Source organism: Lathyrus oleraceus, chromosome 2 (assembly GCF_024323335.1).
Source record: "Lathyrus oleraceus cultivar Zhongwan6 chromosome 2, CAAS_Psat_ZW6_1.0, whole genome shotgun sequence".
Lineage (NCBI taxonomy): Eukaryota > Viridiplantae > Streptophyta > Magnoliopsida > Fabales > Fabaceae > Lathyrus > Lathyrus oleraceus.
Window position 1 is genome coordinate 435,758,594 of NC_066580.1, and position 19,638 is coordinate 435,778,231.

Here is a 19,638-nt window from a genome sequence, read left to right on the forward strand (position 1 = left end):
ATCATCTGATTGGAAACAACCAATGGTTGATTAATTTTGACTCTATAAAGAGGACAAAAATCATATGTGCTGATGATAAGTATTTGAATGCTGAAGGAATGGGAAATGTAAAGGTCAAAGTGGGGAATGGAAAAACTATTCTAATCAAGGATGTTTGGTATGTTCTTGGCATGAAGAGCAATTTGATGAGTGTAGGTCAGCTAATTGAGAAAGGCTTCTCAGTTAATCTTAAAGACAATCTCTTGAAGTTCTATGATTCTGATCAGAAGCTAGTTATGTAGTATGAATAGAGAAGCAAAAGAACATTCAAGGTGAATGTGGAAACAACTGAAACTAAATGTCTTAGTGTAAAAGGTGCTAAAGGTGACAGTGAGTTATGGCACAAGAGATTGGGGCATGTGAACTTCATAAGCTTAGGGCATCTGAGTTCTAAGAAGCTGGTATATGACATTTCTAAGATTGTGAAACCTGAGAAGTCATGTGAGATATGCTTGAAAGGCAAGCAACCTAGATTACCATTTGCATCAGAAGTGGCTTCAAGAGCAAAACATGATTTGGAAGTAGTGTATTCTGATGTATGTGGACCATTTGAAGTACTTTCACTTGAAGGAAATAAGTACTTTGGTTAATTTGTGGATAAGTTGACAAGAATGACATGGGTATCACTCATCAAGTTTAAGCATGAGGTGTTTGGTTAGTTTCAAAAGTTCAAGGTGAAGGATGAAAAATAAAGTGGCCAAAAGTTGAAAATTCCCAGAACTGATGGTGGAGGTGAGTACAACTCTACAGAGTTCAAGAAATAATGTGAGGAGAATGGAATTAAGCATGAGGTTATTGCTCCATACACTCCTCAACGTAATGCTTTTGTTGAAAAAAGTAACAACACTTTGCTTGATATAACAATGAGCACGTTGAAGGAGAAGAATCTCCTTCACACCTTGTGGGTAAAAGTTGTCTCTACTGCAACATATGTGCTCAACATATGTCCAACTAAGAAGCTGAAGGAAATTGTTCCTTTTGAGAAGTGGATTGGAGATAAGAAAAGTGTGAGTCATCTAAAGGTATTTGGTTTTGTTTGTTACGAACATGTTCTAGGTGCTACTAGAAAGAAGCTGGATGGTAGAAGCAAAGTAATGTCACTGATTGGGTACCACAAAACAAGTGATTATAAGCTTTATTGTCCAGTCACTAACAAGGTGGAGTTTAACAGAGATGGCATTAAGGAAACAAAAGCATGGGATTGTAACAATTCTCAATCCAACTCTGGTGCAATGTTAACACTTGAGTTAACTTCTGAAAATCTATGCGGTTTAAGCGGTTTCTGAAAGCTAAATTGGATTTAATCTTCGAAATCGCAACGCAACAATTCGATGAATTATGTACGACATTTACAAAGGTAAAATAAACCAAAAAATAATGAATTTAGCTATATGTTAAGCTAACTTAAACTAGATTCATGTGGGAATCACTCTATAAGAAGTAGGACAACAAAACTTATGCGTTTAAGCGATTTCTGAAAGCTAAATTGAATTTAAGCTTTGAAATCGCAACACAATCGACTAGATAGTAATCAAATGATCACTTAGTAATTAGAGAGACAAATGATTAATTAAATTACAAACAACTGATTAAATAAATAAGTAATAAATAAACAATTATTAATCAAACAATAAAACTAATCAAAAAAGAAAAAACTAATCACAAGATGGGGTGCATGCTAATATGGGGAGTATAAGCATCAAAATATATTGGGCCTGGAGTCCAATCCAACAAAACTCTAAACTTAATTAATATATATAAATAATAAAACTAAGAAAATAATAAAAGAAAAAAAATCCAAAAAAAATCCAAAAAAAAGGGAGGGGCGGTGGCTGATATTTAAGAGAGAGAGAGAGAGTTGTTTCTCAATTTTAGAACCTCCACTCCTAATCTGACATGTGGCAATGCTTGTTTAAAAAATGCAAATAAGGAAACACACTCAAAAGCAAAAGAAACAAACACAACACGCAAAAAAGCAGTAACAAAAAAAACACTTACTTTTGCCAAAGAGCTAATGCGCGGCCCACAGAAGGGGGCGGCTGGCCGGCCAATGGCGGCGGCACTGCCTCCATCCTTCCACTCGTCTCACATATGGCCTCACAACATTTCCAGCCTCTAAAAAAAAACTCTCATCTCAAGTCTCTTCTCTCTCAAGCAAAATGCTTCCAACAAGTCAACATCATAGTAAAATAAGTAAAATGAGAAGAACAAAAAAAATCCATAAATCCCCAAGAGTATCACCTTGGTGGTGTTGGTTATGGTGGAAAGTTGAGTTTATGTGAGGGAAATGAAGTTATGTTGTGGTTTGTGTCATACCCCAAAATTCACCATACCTTTCACAAAATTCACCTAGATCACTAACCCTAGTCATATGCATATCCTCATATCTTTCATTTCACCTGCATAGTCATTGTTCTAATATAAAAGGACATACATCATGAATCCAAAGCTTTGTACTTGCAACTGGTGGAAGCTAAATTTTCTCTGCAGATGAAGGTGGCTCAAACTATTAAACCCTAATTGGAGGTATCTCTTGAAGCTTTTGTATGTGCATCAACTTTGGAGATTCAACTATAGTTTTTTGGTGAAGCAAAACCTTAGTTGGAGATCCTCACCTGATCATGGTGTCCCCTAACCCCATTTCATTGGTTTATCATCATGTGTGTGTGGGTGTCACTTGCTTGGCCAATACCCAGTCTGAGCCCACTTATTCATGTGTTTCTTTGGCTTGATTAACATTCATCTCATGGCCCCACATGTTCATCTCTTGCTTGTTCATGATCTCTGATTTAAGTTCAAGTCCAGGGCATATCGTCTGACCATTTTCTTATTCATAGCCTAGGGTCTATTCATGGTGTGTTTATTTCATCTGGGCACTTCTAGTGCATAGTCTGTTCATGATAGACTTCATGGCTTCATGCAATCTCATTGACAATTGATCCATGTTAAGATGATCCATCAAAGTCTTATTAGCGTTGGTCATCATTCACTACATCATCCATTAAAGTGCATTGATTTCAAGAGGTTTAGGTTTGATTATGTGATGGTTCATTCAAGCCCATTTCTCATCCAATTCATTACATTTTCAATACCATAATTTGTTATTCAGTTGCTATTCAAGTCATATGCACTACAACTCATGTTCAAATTCATTCCAAATATCAATTAGTGCAAATCATGGCCATATAAATTTCATTCAAAGTGTTTTATTCCATTCAAATGATCAATTACATTATTACAATCCATCATACATTGTTCATTACATGGAAATTTAAAAAAAAATCGCATTTATGACTGAATGTTGACTTTGGTCAACTTTGACCAAAGTCAACCCGAATTATCCAAATCCTAGTCCTAAATCCCGAGATTTAATTGGCCCTTGAATCTTTTCCATTATGGTGCTTCCAAGTTCAACATTGGTGTCATTAGCTTCCAAGTTCAACACATGAGCCAAAAGAAGTCACCTGCAGTACATGAAGCATTATCGAGTATGCCAAGCTGCTAGAATCAAACATGAAGCAAGGTGGGATTAAGACATGAACAAAAGTACACAAACAACAAACCTGCAATTAACCAAGACAGAACCATGCTACAAGCGGCGAACCATCTCACAAGCTGGAACTCCTACGCCGTGGTCTAAGATTCCGCGTCGCTCAGTTCAAGGCTTAACTGTCGTTATGGGATAGACCCTGCAAAACCAGCAGTGCAACAAAGCAGGACTTACTGCACGCGTTCAGACCGCAGCTCACCTGTAAAATAAAGTCAGAAGTGTAAAAGGCTAAAAGACCAAATTTCATAGCTACACAAAAGCAGTGTGGGTTTCTGTCAACCGTGGCTATCAATAACCAATTTGAATATTATAAGAAAGAGAAACAGAAGTCAAAAATAGAAACTTCATTCCAATTCCTGCTCACTAAAACCCAAACTTCTCGATAAGTCTATAACAGCTTCCAACCGCTTCTGACCTCCCTCCGGCAATCTCCCGTTCAAACCTGAAAATGGAATTTGGAAAGGAGATGCTAATAGAAATCCGTTAAGAGCTCCCAATCTCTATCAACCAAACTGCAGCTTCACTCCGACCCGTTGAACCAATTCTTCAACCTCCATCACAAACCGAACCAAGCTGCAAAAAGAAACCAAAACAATAAACCATGGCATTAATTCAACTAAACCACAACTTATCACGCACAACAAAACCAACACGTCACGGCATTCACAAGACTAACATATGCAAAGTTCAATTCAACAAAACCTGACGAATTTAGCATTAGGATGAGGAAAATCAAAACAGAAATTGAAGGCATAACATAACTCTTCAACCCTCATATTCTAAACCCTCCTCTAACATCCCTTAACAAACCTCACATCCCTCTTAAAACCACTTCAGAACAGAAACTAATCGCATCCAAAAAGTTGCAACTAACTTCAAAACCCCCCAACCGAAATCGACTAACTGCTAAAATCGTTTTGCAACCAATTTCGAACCACTTCCAAACACCAACGAAAACAGAACCATAACCTCCTAACAGAATTCAGTTCAGAATCCAAAATAGAATTCTAACCGATTTACCTAACTGTCATAACCGATTCTAAACCAATTTCTTCACCCTCCATCTCCACAGAACCAAAAGTCTTCAATCATATAACAAAAGGCAATAACAGAATTGGAAGCTCTCCATTCTTTTCATTGAACAAACCTTTAACAGCTCCCTCACAACCAACCTCTAACCGAATAACCAAATTTCAGGCATCTTCCAAAAAACTCTTAACAGAACTTAAGAACCAACTTCCACTTAAAGAACCTTCACACTACACTTCAAAACGAACCTTCCATAACCTTCCAAGAATCTCCTCCATAAAACTAACCAAACTTACTCAAAATTGGGAGTTGATAAATTCACAACTCCATCTTCAGACCACCCTTCACAACCCTCTTCAGAACCAACTTCTTCTAAGAACAACCTTCAACAACCTTCAAACACCGTTCACCCTCAACCTCACAATCACAAAGAAAAACCTCACTTCAGAACCTAACAGAACAACCTCTATTATCCATAACAACCCCACGTAACAGAAAGAAGAAAAAGAGAAGTAGAAGAAGAACGGGGGAAACGATTGCAGTTCAGAAACGGAAACGTGACTTCACCTGTTCACATTTTGATCGCTTTCTCCTATCGCTCTTCACTCCATGATTCTTCATCATCACACTTTCGTCAACATCAAATGTCACAAATAGATTTAGGAATCGTAAAATGGTTTTTATTCATAGGGCCAATAATAAATTATTTCATAAGTTAGCCCATCAAGCACACCAAACAAATAATTTAGTATGGATTGAAGAATTTTGTGTGTGTATATTTTACTTCAATTAAAATTAGGGGTTAATTTTCCCACCCATAGGGTGAAGGATCACCCTTTAGAAACCCGAATTAACCTATCCTAAATTCCATAAGTGCACTTTTAGACACCAAATGCGCGCGCACACACACACAAAAAAGACGTTGCGAATGAGACACCTTTTTTTTTGCCAAAATATAGTCCAAATATGCATCTCCATTTCAGTAAAAGGGTTAATCCATAAATGTATTTTCGTATTTACTCCTGAAGGAGTATTTATTCACTAAGCTTGATTATTTCATAACTTAGTGACAAATCAGAAAATGCATATCTGGATTTGTCAAGCGGAAAATTTAATAAAATATCACCTTGCATGTTCATCTTCCTCGTAGGCAAAATACATTTTTCTCTCAAAACCCTTAAAAACATCCATCCATTCTAAATCAACTTTTGCACTCCAAAACACCATTCTTGTGTTTTATCACATCAAAAAGAGAAAAAGAAGTTGCAATTTAAGGTAACGTGCATGTATTTCTTTCCCCATTGCTAGTTTAAAGATTTTTTTTAATAAAAAAAAAAAGCGTTGAGTCCAGAGATGCACTTTCGGATTAGGTTGCACGTGTTCCAAATATGCACTTATGGATTGTTCTAAAGTTGAATTTGAATATTAAATCTTTTTTTGTTATGATTGGTTGTAGATATGGTGCACATTGATACTTTCCCTAAAGTTGTTGTGTCTATGGATGTAAACCCGTGTGAAATTGAGGATGATGTTAAACTTGATGATGTCGAAGATGATGTTAAACTGATTAATGTCAAGGTAGATGTTAATCTGGTTGATGTCGAGGTATAGGTTCGCGAATAATTTACAAGTAAATAGGAGTTTGTTGTTTGTGAACATATGATCTAATAGATCTGCACGGAGGCCGCCAAACTAGGGTTCATCGTTGTAATCGAACAATCTAATAATGGTTTTGATAGAAGACAAGTATTTGTAACAATGAGATGTGAAATAAGTGGCAAGTCCCAACAACCTATTCAGAATTTGAAACAAGATGACACCAAAATGAGAAAGTGTGACTGTACTTTTAAGATGTGAGGATACATTGAGGCTAATAGTACGTGGAAATTTAATATGGTTTTTGGTATACATAATCATGACTTGTGTCACAAGTTATTCGATCATCCAATTGTATGTAGCATTAATCTTGAGGAGAAAGAACTTGTTTCTAACATGACATTGAATATGGTGCCGCCCAAAAATATACTTGCAATTTTGAAACAGAAAATACCTCAAAATGTCTCAAATACCAAGTAAATATACAATGTTTGTGCCATAAATAACAAGGAAATAAGATGACCAAAAATTTAAATACAACAACTATTGAAGCTTCTGGATAATGATCACTATGTTTCTAGGTACAAAGTTTATGAGGATGGAGCCACTGTTCGGGATATATCTTCGACTTGTCGTGATTCTATTAATTTTTTCAACGCATTTCTCACTATGCTCATAATTGATTCAACATACAAGACCAACAAGTATAGGGTTCCACTGATGGAAATTGTTGGTGTTACTTCGACGAAGATGATTTTTTAGTGGATTTTGCATTTTTGGAAAGCGAAAAAGAGGACAATGTTACATGGGCTTTAAAAGTGTGCAAGACTATGTTGATTGACTAAGAAAATATGCCAAAGGTCATTGTAACCAATCACGACACCGCATTGATGATTTCGGTTACAAAGGTGTTTCCTACATCCTATGCATTACTTTGTAGGTATCACTTAACCAAAAATGTGAGAAGCATACTTAAACTTACGACTTGGACCAATCAAATCAAGGGTGAAGATGGGAAAATGGTCAAAGATGGTGTGGTATTGGAAAATATAAGGGATGCTTGGAATGATATAATAAATTCTTCCATGAAAGAGTTATATGCGAAATCTATAATACATTTCAGGAGGGTGTGTGTGAGATATATCTAGATTTCCTGAAATATCTTAAGAGTATGATCCTGGAGAAGGAGAAAATTGTATGTGCTTTGACCGATCAAGTTAAACACTTTGCTAATATAATAACTAACATAGTTGAATATTCACATGTTACACTAAATAATTGGTTGAGAAATAATAAAAGTGATTTTTGTAGAGGTTCAGACTATGTGAACCAAATGATCAAAAATAAACATAATGAGATACATACATATTTTTGTCAAAGCATTATTGTATTAGAACACTGGTTCAAAGACAACATTCTTTATTCACAGTTGGTTTAAAACATATCTTAGGCATGATTGAATGTTATTTATCATGAAGCCAGGGGAACAGAGAAAACATGGTCAGATAGTTCTAAGAGTGGTTGTACACTTAGGAAGATATAAGATCTTTCATGTGTTTGTTTAATTGCAAAGAAAATGTATCTTGCTAGACCGATACATATGAATGAGATTTACACTCATTAGAAAAGGCTATGGCTTGATGATGGTGGTGTGATGAATGAGGAAACCAGATATATCTATCATGACTAAATGGAAAGTGATCCAAGAGAGATTCATGGAAGTTGATGACAACATGAACTTGCACATCAAATAACAATTGAGGAATATTGCTTATCCATCAACCACATATTTGAAACCACCCTTGGAACCTATTAAAACAAAGGGTGCCCCTAAAAAGGTCACACCGACATAGAGTAACAATTCTATGAATCAATCTCTTTCCTACTTTGAACTCGTTGACTCACATTTTCTAAATTCTCTAACTCCTAAATCTAAAAAAAAAGTGTTTTCAAGGGTGCTCTCATTACCAAACCATCTCCCTCACCATCATTATCAAGAATTATCCATATTAAAGATATGTCACTTTTATGCACAAATACATTGAGTGGATTGTAGATGTTAAGGGTGACGATAACTACGATTATCAAGTTGTTTCAGTTTTTCTCAGTAAAGGAAAGGAGAATCACACACTTATCCGCTGACAACTTCTCAAAGAGTTGAAGACACATAAGGAATCATACATATCACTACACAGGAAAAAGAACATTTCGACGCGATTCACGATTCTCTTATTCCTTGTGTCTGCGATCCAACACTAGTGGAAAAATGGACGCGCTTCCCTGAAATGTGTTATCTTATAGAAAACACATATAATATAGTGGATATTGATCTAACAATATATGGTTTCTTGAAAACATTTTTTTCACTTCGGAGTAGCCCACCTCAAAATCTATTTGGCCGCCTCATGTGTATTAGGTGGATTTCGAAATCACTACATTTTATACAAGTTTATTTGAAACCGAGTGTCGTATACCAAAGACATCATAAAAATGGATGACACATTCCACAAAAGAGGATGAAACTTGGTTGGAGTACTATCTAAAAAGGATTGGAGGGTTTGTCAAGTTGAGTGAGATTGAAAGAGAATCAAATAAGGAAAAGTCAAAGGCAACACCACTCATACAAATCGATCTAGGCGGTGACACATATTTTGATTCTCTTTAGTTATTATCTAACTATATATTTATGTGGGGCTCTTTTTTTTATGTATTATTGTCAACAATGTAATCTGGATACAATCTGATATATATATATATATATATATATATATATATATATATATATATATATATATATATATATATATATATATATATATATATATATATATATATATATATATATATATATCTATATATATATATATATATATATACATATATATTCAACATTAATTGTATAACAATTGAGAGTCCGTTTTAGATTTTTTTTTCGTTTCAAACAATTAACAACTTTGTCTCTGCATATAACTGGTTTTGTATGAATGATGGGTATGTGGCGAACTTCTAGAGATGAACTTATAGACTAACCCCATTTTAATTGCAAGAACTACGAATCAAGGGGTAATTAAAAAATACATCTCCGTGGAAACCCTTATTTTGAAAAAAAAGGTGAGTTTGGAAATGCATATCCGAAATCTCCTTTGAGTTAGGATAAGGTTTCTAATGTCTATAATGATCTAAAACTTGTATAAATATGGGGTATCTCATCTCACATTATTTACAACACCACACCAAAATGAATACATATTGCATTTGAGTATTTTAATGGTGCAAAGTCAAACTTCAATTTAGGATCATTGAGGACACATTTTTGGTTGATCTGAAATCTAAATTGAATAATATCATGTGATATCCAAAGAATTGAAAAGTTGTCAAGCTCGGGCATAGTTCACCTTTGATTGGTGATGAAAGGAAGATTCAATTTAACAAGTTTGAGTTGAATACAAATGAATATTTAAGGTTTATGTGGAGTACGTTTTACCGTTACGAAATAAAGAGTCTGATTGAAGTGAATGTGATGATTGCAAGATCGACCGAAGATATTCTAAAGATATTGAAACGTCCATAACCATCTATTCGTAATGAAATGTAATGTTAAATTTATGTTAACGATTATCTTTGTATTGTTAAGTATCTTGATGTTAATTGATGTTGTTCTTCTAAATTTTCTACAATTATTTCTTGTTTGACAAAACATGACCTATTCTAAATATGCATCTCCGTAAAACTCACTCATTTGACATCAGGGTTATTATGAAAATGTACTTACAGAATCACCCTAACATGATTACAGAGATGCACCTCTAGAATAATTTTGAACAAAATAAAAGACTGAAGTGTGTGTATTATGAGTGTATCCGAACATATATATCCAAAATTCATGAGCATTTTTTGTTTTCATTAAGGTGCGTTAGCAACCCATGGGATGTACAAAGTAGTCACCTTAAATGCAAATAAATTGTTATATCTAGATTATGCATTAATGTATATAAATTGTTAATATTTATGAATCAACAACTTAAAAAAATATCAATAAAAATATTATTTAATTCAACTCTAACAATTTCTTTCACTTCGAGGATGATTTAACTTAATATCTAAATCCTTTTTGAGTGTTTCATCTATTTTAAGGTCTTAAAATTAAAAAAATACCATCATTAAAAGTTTCTTACATTTCATGATATACCAAATTTTATTTTAAAATTCAGTAGAGAAATTATTTGTAGAATAATAAAGCGCAATTTTTTTTTATGAAATGAAAAATCAAATTATTAATTTTATATACGGACAAAATAATGTTATCATTTTGTGTCAAAAAAAAAATGTTTTCACTTTGTTTTTATTTAAGAAAGTTATATTAAAAAGATAAGAACTAATAACTCTTTCCTTAAATGGTTCAAAAACGTCGTAACTTTATTCTTCTTTTCTATACTTTCCATGGCTTCTCGAACCTCATTCGACTCTTATACTTAAAGCTACATAAAATTCAACACCATCAAAACACACTCAAATTTTCAAAACCCTAGCACGCCACTACCAATGGCGACGAGAAAATCCGCACCGCACCTTCTCAAACAACTCCACGCCTCTCGCCACCACCTCAACCCAACCCGTTCCGTCACCTACATGCCCCGACCCGGAGACGGCACACCTCGCGGCGTAACACTCATCCCCGGCGATGGAATCGGACCACTCGTAACCGGCGCGGTGGGGCAAGTAATGGAGGCCATGCATGCGCCGGTGTACTTCGAGAAGTTCGAAGTGCGCGGTGACATGAAAGCGGTGCCAGCTGAAGTGTTGGAATCGATTAAGAAGAATAAGGTTTGTTTGAAAGGTGGACTTGCGACTCCTGTGGGAGGTGGAGTTAGTTCGCTTAATGTGCAGTTGAGGAAGGAGCTTGATCTTTATGCTTCGCTTGTTAACTGTTTCAATCTACCTGGGTTAACTACGCGTCATGATAATGTTGATATTGTTGTTATCAGGGAGAATACAGAGGGTGAATATGCTGGCCTTGAACATGAGGTTGTTCCTGGTGTTGTTGAAAGCCTCAAGGTATTTTTCCCTCACATTTATTTGTGAGAAAATTGTTATTTTGATCCTGAATGTGTTTGGTGTTGTTTGTCACTGTAATCTTTGAATGTATTAAAATTATTACAAAAACATTCCATTGTGTGTTGTGTGTTAGTAATTTGTAGAGTTTATGGTTTTTGAGTACTCGGGCATTGACTAGGTTTGAAATTTGAATTGGTCTGTGACTAGGTTGCGTTGCTGAATTGAGTATTTACTACTAGTTTGTAAGGATTGACTTGAAATAGTTGATCTATTCAACTCACACAAAAAAAGCATTTCTGGATTTTAGATGAACTGGAAAGCAGTGAGAAATAATTTGCTTGGGGTTTATCGTGAAGATTCTTGATGATTTACTTGTAATTTATGCAGAGTAGATAACTCAGAATTTACTTAGGATGTGACAAATTTTTAGACGTGTTTTGCATCGAAAACTCCATTGTCAACTTCTTATCTATAAATTAGTTAGGAGGTTTTGGAGAGTTGATCACTTGGTTTTGAAAGGGTCCGGGTTGTAAGTTTAGCATATTTGGCGTTTGCTTTAAAGTCTTTAGAAACTGGTAATATTTTAATATAATACATTCATATTTATAGAAGTTGCCAATTCATCCGCAGTACACTTGTTGGAAATGCTAACTAATAGAAAAGTAGTAGTGCATAGTAGTTAAATTAATTAAAAATATTTAAAAAATTATATATATTTCTTTTGTATGCATTGTGTACTTGCTGCCCCACTATTGATGTCCTTTAAAGGTTGTTAATTGTAATCATGCTTAAAATATTTCCCATTTTCTAAAGGTTATCCTTTTGATGGAGAAGTTATGTTCCTTTGTAATCAATAGAATTTTCTTGTATTCTTTGAATGGTATGTATTTCATAATGTTAGCACCTTGACATTGTGATTTGTGAGTTTTTGTTTGCACCTCATGCTAAAACTTTGCTAGGTAATAACAAAGTTCTGTTCAGAGCGCATTGCTAAATATGCTTTCGAGTATGCTTATCTAAATAACAGAAAGAAGGTGACTGCTGTGCACAAAGCAAACATTATGAAACTCGCAGATGGTTTATTCTTGGAATCTTGTCGAGAGGTTGCCACAAAGTATCCTGGAATCAAGTATAATGAAATTATTGTAGATAACTGTTGCATGCAGCTTGTTTCAAAGCCTGAGCAGTTTGATGTAATGGTATGTATATTTTTAGCCTTGAATCCCAATTATTTATCAACTTTTGGTTGCTATGTTTATGAGTCCAGCGCATGTTTAAATAACATAGTGCTATTAGTTTATTGGTGATATAATATAAGAAACTCTTTAATTAAACTGTGGCCCATTTGTCTATTCGTAGTTTCTTTTATTTATTTGGGGAGTTAGTGCCATGGTGACATGGGTTTTTCCTTTTGCTTAATTTGATAAAAATTGCCATGGAAATCATTGGATAAATGAGTAGAATAACCAAAGATAAGATATTCTTTTTAGTATTGTTTTCTACAAGATTTTCAAATGTGGGTTCAATCAAAAGATGTCATTTTAAAACATATTAATAAGAGTGGAGCTAGCTATTTCTTTTTCTCTGGGGATAGAAGCAAACATATACTAAAGGAAAGAGATTATTAAAATGCTCTCTCTGTAGTTGCTTTAGGGAAAGAGATTATTAGAGTCAAACCAAGACAAAACAGTCTATCACTTAAGTAGTTTCTGGAACAATTTAAAATGTTAAAATATCTTGAAAGTTTTAAGGGCAAAAATGTCAAGCAATTGTTGTTTTAGCTGTAATATCAGATGAAGTCTATTCTTAGTGAAATCATAGAACAAAAAGCCCTACTAACCTGCAATTATTTTCAGCATAATAATTTTTTCATTTTAACCTTGGATATCCAATATATATACAACAAACCTCCGCAGAAAATAAAAATAAAAATATTGAGCCGAAAGAAATTATCCGCATTTTAGTAGGACATGGCCTTGGAGGAGGGTTTGAAATAGCCATATTGTGCTAGTTGGAAAGAAATATATACATAATAGTACTAGCCATCTCATTATCCCTCGGGGAAGTGTAACTAATGGATTCACAATAATGAATACTAAAGCGACACATATTCTGCCTTTTTCTATTGATGCCACTATGAAAGTAAGAAACTTTGAAGGAAATTGCTGATTAATATGATATTTCTTTCTTGCAAGTTACTCGTTTCTTTCCCAGTCAATTTGCTTTTGGTTTTAAATTCAAAGAGATGTATCGAAGGTAACGAACACTATTTCCACTTACAGGTAACCCCCAATCTTTATGGAAATCTTGTTGCAAATACCGCGGCAGGCATTGCTGGTGGAACTGGTGTCATGCCGGGAGGTATGCATAACTATCACTGATGTCTTGAAACTCTAGAGCTCTCATTTGATAATGTTGTGCCATTTTTCTTATCGAGCAGTACTTTGCTTCCATATAGTCATTGGCATTGCTGTTGTGAAATGTGTGAGGGTGACTACTGCTCAGAACTGTTGAGTCTATATTTAGAGTGTATTAATCATATTAGACTAGTTCGTTGAAACGAAAACTCTTCCAAAATATAGTGATTGACTAAATTAGAGATTGTATATTCACTGAAAAGAAAATATAGGTGGTACAGAAATCAAACTGGAAATTCATTTATCTTCCTCAACAGGTTGCAGTATGGAGGCAACAGCAGTAATTGTGGGGTAATGAAGTTGTCAAATGGTAATGACAATGTAAGTAAGAGCAGAGTAGTCGGTAAATTGACATTTTACTCTTCTAGGGAAAAAGTCACTTTAGACTATAAAGTAAGATATTTCAACAGTTAATGAAAATCAAGATTCAATATTTTATGCATGTATAGTAAATCATGAACCAACAACTTATTTTCTAATCAATGGTTGAGGTCATGTTGTACTCTCTAGAAAGAAAATTCACTTAAGAAGAGTCAAATCTAGTAAAGGGAGATGTGTTGGAACTTCAAGAGGTGGCAGTGTTGTTGGCAGGATGGAGGGTTTTAACGAAAATATCAGATAGGGCCTTTGTTTGGTCTTGTGTTGAACCCGGGGGTTGAATTTGTGGAAGGGTGTTTAAATAGAAGTGATTATTGATTAAAAATGCACTTTATCCTTAAGCTTGAATATCTCAAATCATGGATGAAATGTCTTTGCAGGTAATGTTGGTGCTGACCACGCAATATTTGAACAAGGTGCTTCAGCAGGAAATGTTGGTAAAGAAAAAGTAGTACAACAAAAGAAAGCCAACCCTGTGGCACTCCTCCTTTCATCGGCAATGATGCTTAGGCATCTTCGGTTTCCTGCATTTGCTGACCAATTGGAAACTGCTGTGAAGCGAGTCATTCTAGAGGGCAAACACCGGACCAAGGACCTTGGAGGGACAAGCACCACCCAAGAGATTGTTGATGCAGTGATAGATGCATTAAATTAATTACATATTCATATTTACTTGCACATTTACCATATGAAGTTAGCGATGCAAGTTCTTCGCCAATTGTTCATAATTTTTTTGCACCCTTTGAAGGTGAATTGCCAATTTTCGGCCATGATTAATGTTTATTCAATTCATAAATTGATGTGATGAGAATTTTGAAAAGAGCAGTCTGTTTTGCCAAGAGTTGTCTCTATTACTTTATGTAAAAACCGAGTTTATTGCCTCAATAATGTAGTCTATGGGGGTTTCTCACCTATTTTGAAGAGGTTGTAAAAAAACTGATGGTCCTACTTGTCAATGGTGAGCACTCCTCTCCCTGTCCCATATATCAATGTTACATTGTTATCTTTGTTAGGTCAAATAATGGCTTGTGTATCACAGGGCCACACATTCCTTTTTAGTTGGGATCAAGTTAAATTCTCATGTAACAGGTGTTTGATGAATGATGAGATTTTGTAATGATAGTTGATACAGACATGCAATATTCAGGCACATGTGTTTTTGTGGGTCATCAGATGATAATGACTTTAGATTTTATTGCTTGAATTATTATTGAAAGTGACAATTAGTAAAATAGAATCTGAAAAAATGTTCCCCTTTAAAATTCTCTTATGAAGAGGATTGCATTTTGCCATTTTCTAATTAGCAGAAACACCCCCTGCTTCTATTAGAACTCAGTAGTTAGAATCAGTTACAATCAGTTACAAGCTCTATCCACGGTTTGGAGAAATTAAATTGTGTCATACCTTAAATATTTGCCATGGTAAAATCGTAACATGATATAGTTAGAATCAGTTACAAGCTTTGGATGCAACCTTGTAACTATGTTTCCTTGCATTAGAATCAAACATTTTTGCACACTCCCAAACTTTTCTTAGAGAAACACAAGCCAAATTAATTCTAACATTCAACACAACTCATAATACATAGATTGTACATGCCATTTAAGAAATAATGACATCAAAGGCTCTAGAATAAAACATCAACTAGATTTATTTAACATTATTACAGGCTTGTTTGGCACCATACCAACTTTTATTTTTTAAACAGCATGAAAGAGATAATTTGAACTTGAAGGAGAATTTTGCACTTCACTGTGAGATTAATTGAGTCACACCCTAATTAATTGAGTCACACCACCCATTACTTTTAATCTTTTCTCTAATAACAAACTTTTGCACCTTCCCAGTTGAATTAAGAGGCAAATCACCAAACACCACACTCTTAGGAACCATATGAGCATCCAAATGATCTTCACAAAACTTGATAATATCTTCAACATTAGCACTACAACCCTCCTTCAATTTCACAATTGCACAAGGTGACTCCACCAAACCCTCACCAAACCCCCCAACAACAGCCACTTTCAGAACCTTTGGATGGTTCATCAACACACCTTCAACCTCTAATGAACTCACAAACTCACCCTTACAATAAATACCATCTTTTGCTCTATCCTTCAAAATAAAAGAACCATTAGGTAACCTAACACCAAGGTCCCTAGTCCTATACCAACCATCTCTAAAAGCTTCATCACTCACTTTTGAACTCTTGAGATACCCTAACATCAAAGTATTCCCTTTAAACATAATCTCACCAATAGTTTTTCCATCACTAGGAACACTCTTCATTGTATTAGGCTCTTTCACATCAACCTCTACCATCATAAAATCTATAACACCTTCTTCAACATAGTTAAACTTTGTAACATCATCATCAAAATTCTTTCTCCACTTCCTCACAATAACCGGGCCTAATACTTCAGTCATACCATAACCGATATTCACATCAAATCCAATCTCCGCCGCTCTGTTAAGAATTTCGAACGACGGTAATATACCAGCAACCGTGACGCTAACCTTATGCGAAAAAGGCTTAACAACATCACAATTTGCAATAATTTCCAAAAGAATAGGTGCACCACAAAAATGTGTCACCTTATGAAAATAAATTGCATCAAAAATATTTTTCGCCGAAAAATTATCTCTAACACAAATATTTGTTCCACCAAGAAGAGGCATTAACCAAATGAAACACCATCCATTGCATCTAAACATGTCAACTGTCCATAGAAAAACCGGCATAGTTTTCACATCGAAACGAGTTATTGTCGCGAGCGAATTCAAATAAACACTTCTATGACTATAAACAACTCCTTTTGGAATTCCCGTTGAGCCTGATGTGAAATTCACTGATATAGGTTCACACTCATTGCTAGGCATTAAAATGTTAAAATCTGATTGACCCTTTTCAAGAACATCATCATAGATTAATGTACCTTGTGGTAAATCTTTCACTAATTTGTCATAATCTTGGATTAGCACAATAAGAGGTGGCTTTAATTTTTTTTGGGAGATTAGTTTTGTTGCATTGAGGGCAAAGTCAATAAACTCATAATCCACAAATATGATTTTGCAATGCTCTAATTGTTCTAATACTATTGCTAATGTTGTTGCATCAAGTTTTGGGTTGAGTGCAGAAATAATAGCACCTGCCATTGGTACACCAAAATGAAGCTCATACTGTTCTGGAATATTTGGTGCCAAAGTTGCTACCTGTTTATAAATATAAGATGATAAAATATGCATTTTATTATTATTATTTTTTTAAATTTAATGATCATAAACATAAACATTCAAATGGCTTAAAATAGAGTATTTGAAAAACTATGGAGTTTCCATTTTCAATAACTTGTTTTATCTTATTGACGTAAATTTTGGTATGGAATGTCAATGATGCTAACTTAGTGTTGAACACGGTATCCATCTATTTTCCCATTTTCCACCACTACACGTTTATACAAATTTTTTTTTATAGATATTGGATATTTTCAGTATGCATAATCGCATAAATTAATCTCTTAAATTAAAGAAAATTACATCAACGACAAAGTTTTTATTTTTACATATCTTTTTAACACTTTTGCTTAATTAGAACTGAGTTCAAATCTAGATTTTTTTGGTTAAGTTGAAAAAAATCTTTTACCACCTCATCTAAGTGTTTTTCTGAATAATAATTACTGTTATTTTGAAAATAACTTATACTCACATGGCTAAATATTAGTCAAAGAGGAAAATATAGCTAAACATGATTTCTGCATGACAATTGATTGGGTTGATTTATATGGTATGGTTTTACACCTGAATGTATATATTTTCCTGAAAAATTTAGGTTGATTTTATAAAACTGTAGGGAAGTTGTCTTACAACCAATTAAAATCAATTGTGTATTTCAATGACTTTTTTTAAGGAAAAATATATTTGACATGATAAGTGGATTATAAGTGGTTGATTTTAATTAGTTGTTGACCAGTTATTCATAATTTTCTAAAGACAACCTAATTTTCATGTTAAGTTAACACTCACTTAGAAATAAATTTAAAATCTTTTTCTCTTTTGAAATATTTCATTCGGTCTTAAATATAAATAAAAAGTAAAATATATTCTATTATCTAAGTTTTAATCAATTATTTATTGAAAGTTTAAATAAATTGATTTTTCAAATGTTGGATTTTAAGTCTTCAATATGTTTCGGAAATGAAAGAAAGTCCATCCGATCCTATTTATAAAAGTCATATAAATTTTTTGGACTTAAATATAATAAAATATTATTTATATTTAATGTCTTTATTTTAAAATTATTTCCGTATTAATTATATAATTTTATTAATGGATGACAAATATATTCATAATTGTGTTATCTCTTATATGAAATAAGTTAAATATATTTAGTTATTTTTAATAAATATAATATTTTTTTATTTTATAAATCAGATCAAAATAATAAATATTAAACATTATAAGATATGATTATATATATATATATATTATATATAATATATATATATATATATATATATATATATAATTGATTGACGCATTATATTTGGTTATGAAAAATGTTAAACAGATTAATTAATTGAAAGAGAAATCAACAACTTACGATATCACCCTGAGAAATTCCCAAGTTGACCAAAGCAGAAGCAAGTTTAACACATCTTTCATAGGTTTGTCTCCATGAAAATCTGACATGATCATTGTAGATGATGGAAACTTTGTCACCATACAAGGTCGCTGCTCTTTCTAGAAAACGAACCGGTGTTAAAGGTATGTTTAAGCCCTTAGAACACTCAACCAGATCTTCTTTCATTGTAACGTTCTATCTGGTTCTATATAACACTTCATTTCTACAACATATATAGAGCACTTGCATTAAAAAAAATCAACGTACGTCAAACCTTACTTTCAACAAATGTTGATTTTATTTAAGGAGAGAGAGAAAAAATAATATAAAAGTTAAATTGTAGTATTAGATGTTATGGGTCTTAAATGTTAGAAAGATGTTCTTTTACATGTGTCATTGCTAGTTCACAGGTGTTCAGTCAAAAAAATAACAAATAACAAATAAATTGATATATATGAAGAAAAAAAACTACTAACTTTTAAGACTTTAAGACGGTGAATCCACTATTTCCAAAATAATTTCTTTTTGATTTCTTATAAATACTCTTTGACCATTTCTTAGCCTTTTCCAATAAAAGTTACAAAATTGATATAAAAAAATTAAAATATCAAAAAAAGAGAAATAAATAGTAAAAGGTATTAGGATATATTTAATAAAATTGGCACATACCATATTTTAGTTTTTATTAGTATAACATATTATAATAATTTATTATTTATTGGTTTTGATTTTTTATACAAAATAAAAAATATTTATACGTTTAATAAAATTTATCATTTTTAATATTTAATTTATTTCAAAAAATTATGTTTACCGTGTTACGATCCATATGTGATAAACTTGATTTGAATCCTCATTCTCACATTCACATTCTTAATATATTTAATGTTTTATATTTTGAAATATGTAGTGTAAATATTAGTTTACTTAATATATTTAATCCGTCGATATAA

General features: G+C 33.3%; 2 protein-coding genes and 1 long non-coding RNA gene across 5 annotated transcripts; 1 reads left to right on the forward strand and 2 right to left on the reverse strand.

The window, feature by feature from the left end:
• Positions 1 to 3,229: 3,229 nt before the first annotated feature.
• LOC127120036 (uncharacterized) lies at positions 3,230 to 5,374 on the reverse strand. Its single transcript, XR_007803002.1, has 3 exons — positions 5,186 to 5,374; positions 3,603 to 4,162; positions 3,230 to 3,503 (listed from the first exon to the last, which is right to left on the reverse strand). It is a non-coding gene; the product is annotated as an uncharacterized LOC127120036 (long non-coding RNA).
• Positions 5,375 to 10,601: 5,227 nt separating this feature from the next.
• LOC127120037 (isocitrate dehydrogenase [NAD] regulatory subunit 1, mitochondrial) lies at positions 10,602 to 15,233 on the forward strand. Of its 3 annotated transcripts, XM_051050419.1 has the most exons (5): positions 10,603 to 11,269; positions 12,229 to 12,468; positions 13,552 to 13,630; positions 13,944 to 14,007; positions 14,445 to 14,593. In XM_051050419.1, exons 1-4 carry the CDS (start codon positions 10,757 to 10,759, stop codon positions 13,979 to 13,981), a joined length of 870 nt encoding a protein of 289 aa, XP_050906376.1. In that variant the 5' UTR covers positions 10,603 to 10,756; the 3' UTR covers positions 13,982 to 14,007; positions 14,445 to 14,593. The 3 variants fall into 3 exon arrangements, with proteins under 3 accessions (XP_050906375.1, XP_050906376.1, XP_050906374.1); XM_051050418.1 differs by lacking the exon at positions 13,944 to 14,007 and having other exon boundaries at positions 10,602 to 11,269; positions 12,241 to 12,468; positions 14,445 to 15,233; XM_051050417.1 differs by lacking the exon at positions 13,944 to 14,007 and having other exon boundaries at positions 10,604 to 11,269; positions 14,445 to 15,233.
• A 358-nt stretch (positions 15,234 to 15,591) lies between these two features.
• LOC127120038 (butanoate--CoA ligase AAE1) lies at positions 15,592 to 18,937 on the reverse strand. Its single transcript, XM_051050420.1, has 2 exons — positions 18,665 to 18,937; positions 15,592 to 17,277 (listed from the first exon to the last, which is right to left on the reverse strand). The coding sequence occupies exons 1-2, from the start codon at positions 18,869 to 18,871 to the stop codon at positions 15,841 to 15,843; spliced, it is 1,644 nt and encodes a 547-aa protein (XP_050906377.1). The 5' UTR covers positions 18,872 to 18,937; the 3' UTR covers positions 15,592 to 15,840.
• Positions 18,938 to 19,638: the final 701 nt, after the last annotated feature.

Coding starts and splice junctions, on each gene's coding strand:
- LOC127120037 (XM_051050417.1), top strand. CDS start 10,757: ATGGCGACGAGAAAATCCGCACCGCACCTTCTCAAACAACTCCACGCC. Junction 11,270..12,228: donor GTGTTGTTGAAAGCCTCAAG/GTATTTTTCCCT, acceptor AAACTTTGCTAG/GTAATAACAAAGTTCTGTTC. Junction 12,469..13,551: donor CTGAGCAGTTTGATGTAATG/GTATGTATATTT, acceptor TTCCACTTACAG/GTAACCCCCAATCTTTATGG.
- LOC127120038 (XM_051050420.1), bottom strand. CDS start 18,871: ATGAAAGAAGATCTGGTTGAGTGTTCTAAGGGCTTAAACATACCTTTA. Junction 17,278..18,664: donor GAATTTCTCAGGGTGATATC/GTAAGTTGTTGA, acceptor ATTTATAAACAG/GTAGCAACTTTGGCACCAAA.